General features: G+C 35.8%; 1 protein-coding gene across 3 annotated transcripts in view; it reads left to right on the top strand.

Annotated features, from left to right (window-relative positions):
- Positions 1–5,803, top strand: part of LOC122634633 (ETS-like protein pointed) — an 82,602-nt gene that overhangs the window by 3,386 nt on the left and 73,413 nt on the right. For all 3 annotated transcript variants that reach the window (XM_043823758.1, XM_043823759.1, XM_043823757.1), the window contains one exon: positions 2,706–2,818. In XM_043823758.1, the coding sequence (XP_043679693.1) occupies positions 2,711–2,818 (108 nt within the window). In that variant the 5' untranslated portion in view covers positions 2,706–2,710. Of the gene's footprint in view, positions 1–2,705; positions 2,819–5,803 lie in introns of those variants that run through there.

Raw genomic sequence — 5,803 nt, forward strand, 5'->3', positions numbered from 1 at the left:
AAAAAAAAAAAAAAAAAAAAAAAAAAAATGATCTCGGTGTGGCAACGTCGCGACCCTACTACCATCTTTTCTCTTGTGACGCGCGTTGTCCCTTTGCCAAAGACGAAAACGAAGGGTCAAGGGAGAAAAAGACAAAGAGAAAGAAAAAGAAAGCTCGTGTGTGATGACAAAGAACGAGGACGCCCTAATGTCGAAAGTCTCGAAAAACAAAAGGGAGACCGTAGAAATGAACTTTGCGAATTGAACTCGTTCGTCATTTAGAAAGGGATATTTAAAAAGGTCAAACAGTAACTTGTCTTACAGTTTAACGCAACAATGAAGTTATTTCAACTATTTATCTCGATGTTAATCTGATTAAATTTCGTTGGAATTTAGATCGTACGAAGCATTGACCTCGAAAATAATCTAATATCGAAAGCAAACTAAAATGATTTCAAAAATTTCTTAGTATTCTTCGAAACTGTTTATACTAATCTTTCTTTCTTTCTTTCTTCTTCTTCTTTTTTTTTTTTTTTTTTTTTTAACATCGTAAAAAAGAAAGAAAGCGTACTTCGTAGTATTACAATCAGAAAACAAACAGAATAAGCCTGAAAAAATTCTGGGAAAGGATTAATCGATTTTTTAAGATCTTTTCGATTCGATATCTTCGATCGAACAACAAAGCAAACGATCAATGCGAATGATTTAATTATATTTATATTAATACATGAACATTTTTTAGTATATAAGTGCGTGTTTTTTTTTTTTCTTTTCTTTTCTTTTTTTATGTAATTTATAGTGGAAATGATTTTACCGACCGAGAATCTAAAGCTTTGAAGTAGAATTTTTTTTAAATACCTTAGCAAAAGCTTAAAATGATCTCGAATGCGTTATGTTTCTTCTTTTTTTTTTTTGGTCTTGGACGTCGCCATCTCTGATAAAAATAATTTCATCTGCTTTCTCTCTCTCTCTCTCTCTTTCTCTCTCTTTCTCTCCTTCGATATGGGTCCACGATCTTTTTCTATACGGGTTATGTTCTGCCAGAGTACAACGATCTAAGCTTCTCCTAAGAACGTCTACCCGCATCTAAAAATCGCGGTAGCAATAAGTGCATCTTTCTTTAACATGTTGTCAGACTAAAGTTCTTGAAATAATCGAGGGATGTTTCAGCTTCCTAAAGGACCAATCCTCTTCTGCGTGATGTCTCCAATTTCGGTTTGAATCCTATCGACGAGCTCGGTTTCACTTCCTCTCGAGTTCGTAAATGAAAGTAAAGTGGAATCGTTACTCTTTTCAACCACTCGAGTTCATTTTCATTCTTCTTTTCGATCCTCTTTCTCCTTTTTTTTTCTCTCCTTTTTTCTCCTTCTCTCTCTCTCTCTCTCTCTCTCTTTCTTATTTATTACATTTATTTATTTATTACGTAAAAAGATAAATACACGCGAAAGGATTGATAGAGTAGATCTTTTTTTATCTTTCTTTTATTTTTCTTTTTTTCTTTCTCTCTCTCTCTCTTTTTCTTTTCTTTTTTTATGTTTTTGCGTAACCACGATCGAGGAAAAGATTGATCGATGTGAAAGTTTTAGAATTCTTGTTGTTATCTATACAATATCTAATTACGTAACGCGTGATGTTACCAGGACAACAAAGTATAACATCGTTTAAGTCGAATGAAAAATTTATTACAAAAGTGGCAAACAGATAATAAAAGAGACGACGAGGATTGATATCTTAATTAGTTAATATCTCAATTCAATTAATTAATTAATAAATGTCGGCCGTTAAGACCAGTAGGATTGTCGTCTTTTCTTCGGGTCAGAAAACAATTTCATTTTTGAAATTTGACACTTCTTAATGACAGGATTACACACACACACACACACACACACACACACACACACACACACACACACATCATACGATGGTGATTGTATCAGCGAAATGCTTTTTACTTGTCGTAGATAACAAATGATACCTTTGCTCGCAATGGCGATAATGATCTAATAGATAAAACGAGTTTACACTGGCGAATAGATCTCACCAAGCTGAGAGTATTTATGATAAACGGATAACTCGAATGATGTCACGAGTGTCGTGATATTTATTTATTTTTTTTCTTCCTTTTTTCTTTCTTTCTTTGTCTCATTTTTTTTTTCTTTTTATTTTCCATACGTCTTTATCTGACGCTCATCGCATTATAATGGAGTAACTGTGGCAGACCGATGGTATTTGATTTTTTGAAATTGGACGGTAGCGGTATATTTTGAAAGTTCTTGTAGCTCATCCTTGCCATGGTGTGTAGTATAAAGAGCCGTGAGAGAGTCGATCGCCGGTGCTCGAGCACTTTTCCACCTACCATCTGTCGTTTAGACTTCCAGCCGGGGTAACTTGATCTCCGTAGAAAGCAGGGTTCGAAACTTCCTATATATTACACGCCGACACGATGTGTGGACCGACCGTGTATCCACCATAATGTAGTTAATGATTTTACGGTACCTTTTGCAAATAACAGAGAACACTTGTTAACGGTTATAACATTATGTTAGATCGTATTTGAAAATATTATTGGTACGTCGTTATTACGATAACGATAAGAAGAATTATAGAACCACATTTTTTATCGACACAATTTGTTATTATTGTTTAAATATTGTCAATAGTTAAAATGACGAACGATGTGAACTAATTTTCTTTTTTCTTTTTTGTTTTTCTTTTTTTTTTTTTAGATATCATGGATATGGAATCCCTGTACGATTACGGGGAGGAGGAGCAGGATTTTTACGAAGAAAATCCTGGCACCCGAAAAGGCGGCTACCCTATCGATCACAGATGGATCAAAGTGAGTATATATCTACATATATGTGTGTATGTGTGTGTCTCAACGAAAAATGTTCGTCGGTATTGTTACGAAATCAAGTGATTTTTTCGAAAAAAGGAAATCCCACGACAGGTCAATTTTGTTTTTCAAAAGGGACAGATCCTTATCATCGTCTATCACCCATTTGGAGGTAATCCCCTAAGGGCAAATGTAACAATCCTCTCGAAAATCTTAAATGATAACAAAAGTCAAGTGGCATATTATTTGAAAGATCTTTTAATTCTTTTTGTAATGCTTCTTTTTTTTTTTTTTTTTTTTTTTTTTTTTTTTGTTTTAATTTTGTACTCGTGTTAAATAGTTTCCGAGAAAATGCATTTCGAATTTCAGGTTGAAAAAAACTTTTGTTATTATATGATTTAAAATGTATATTGTAGATCTTCATGCAGAAATAAAATTTTTTTTTCAGTAAAAAAAGAAATCGAATATTTTGCAATACATTGTAAAAATCAAATTAATGGATAAAGAATCTAGTTGTCAAATAAATCAGAGTACGACTATTCGGTCCAATTATTTAATAAAAAGAATGGACCAATAATTTTGGTATAGTTCATACATTCATCGAAATACACCGGATGTACTGTAGAATATTCGATGTACGGTGCATAAAGATTTTATTAGCGCATAGAGATTGACGATACTAAATGTTTAATCAAATAAATGTTCTTTTCGATCCACAATTCTAAATACATCTTTTTCCAGAAACTATTAACTCAAAATTCAACAAAGAAAAAGGAAGAAATAAATAAAAAGGCACCATTGCAAAGAATATTGTAAAAGGCTTTTCAAATGATATGCCACTTGACTTCTGTTGCCATTAAAGATTTTTAAGGGGATTGTCATTCCCCTCAGCTGGTTAGTTCAAAATGGATGAATATACGATAAGGATCTGTCCCCTCTCAAAAACAAAATTGACCTGTCCCGGCGTTTTTTCGAGGAAAGAAAAAAGAAAAAAAAAAATCAATAGATTTCATAATAAATCATAGTGAACGTTTCTCGTTAGAACACTCTGTTTATACGTATATACATTTTTTTTTTTTCTTTTCAAATAATTATCATATTCCTTAACTACGATTAAATAATATTAAAAAAAAAAAAAAAAAAAACATATTTGCCATACGTGCGTCACCGATAGGAAAACCCACACGTTGGAAAAATCGATGTTTTTCTAACGAAACACACACACACACACACACACACGTTTGCCCTTCTGCGAAGAGAAAAAAAGAGAGATAAAAAAAAAGAAAAAGAAGAAAACAGAAAAGACAAAAATTTGATTAATGTCGGGAAATGAATTGCAAAGAAAATTTGAATATAGGCAAATCGAGTTTTGCACGTCGTGGATAGACTATGGGTCATACTAACACGCACATGCATATCTACACATAGAGAGATACATACACCGATGCAGTCTAACAATTGGCTCGACTCTTTCTCTCTCTATCTCTCTTTCTGTGTCTGTCTCTGTTTCTCTTTCTCACTCAGTCAGTCATTCTTCTGCGATCGTTTCATGAATGAACGTAGAACCGGCGCTTCGGTCTTTTTCTCTCCCTCTTTCCTTCCATCTCGTTGGTCTGCCATCGTCGTCGTCGTCGTCGTCGTAGTCGTCGTCGTCGTCTTTGTCATCGTCGTCGTCGTCGTCATCGTCATCATCGTCATCGTCGTCATCGTCGTCGTCGTCGTCGTCGTTGTTGTTGTTGTCGTCGTCGTCGTCGTCGTCGTCGTCGTCATTGACCCCTCCCTCTTTCTCTTTATCTCTTTCTTTCTCTATCTTTCTCCTTCCCTTTCTATCTCTCTCCCTCTCCCTCTCTCTCTCTCTCTCTTTCTCTTTCTCTCTTCTTTCTTCTCTTTCCCCTAATTCCCCCTCTCTTTCTTCTCCCTCCCATAAAACATCTCTTACCGCACATGCTCCACCCGACTCACAGCGTGTATCCACACATATACTACTACTACACGAGGAATGTTTCTCTTAACGTGTGCTACGCGACACTTTCATTAAATGCATACCGAAAATGAATCTAAGTTTGATATTCTCCATTAATCCTTTCATTGTCATATATATATATATATATATATATATATATATATATATAAGTGAATGAAATAGAAATCTTTTTATTCCTTTTCTAATTCTATGTTTCTTTTCCTTTTTCTTTTACTTTAAAACTTATTCTCACAAGAGAGAGAGAGAGAGAGAGAGAGAGAGAGAGAGAGAGAGAGAGAGAGAGAAAGAGAGAAGGTGGTGTAAGAACAAATAAAAATAACAATAAAAAAAGAAACACAATCGTACATTATACACCCTCTTTCGATATTTTACACACTCTTTCGAGATCTCCTCTCTTTTCTACTATCCTCGAGTATATATAAAGAAAGAGAAAGAAGTCACTGAGAGGGTGAGGATGAGGGAGGGGGTAAGAGAGAGGTAGAGGGAAGAAGAAAAAAGGAAAAACTAAAAAAAAAAAAAAAGAAAAAGTCAAATATTTGTCCCGCTTTTTACCTGACCGTTAGCTCGTGTTAAGTAAATGGAAAGGGAAAGGTCGCAACCATCGTTGAAGATAGAAGGGCAAGAGCGTAAGCAGCAAAGTTACTGCTGCTACTGGTGGTGGAGGACGTTCAAGCACAAGTGTGTTAGTGGAGAACGTGTAGGCAGCAGCAGTGCATGCGACTAGGACGACAATAACGACGGGGACAACGACTACGACAACGACGAGGACGACGACGACGACGACGACGACGACGACGACGACGACGACGAGCGGTGCATGCAGAAGATCTGGCTACATGATGCGGGAAGGGATGCTATTTCTGGCGGCTTAGGTTTCCCTTACCCCTCCACCGAACGCATTTCCTTCGGCCAGACCTCACCACATCCCGTTTCTCTCTACGAACTCTGCCTCACGACTTCTCTCTCTCTCTCTCTCTCTCTCTCTCTCTCTCTCTCTCTCTCTC

The sequence above is a fragment of the Vespula pensylvanica genome, chromosome 15, assembly GCF_014466175.1.
Source record: "Vespula pensylvanica isolate Volc-1 chromosome 15, ASM1446617v1, whole genome shotgun sequence".
Classification (NCBI taxonomy): domain Eukaryota; kingdom Metazoa; phylum Arthropoda; class Insecta; order Hymenoptera; family Vespidae; genus Vespula; species Vespula pensylvanica.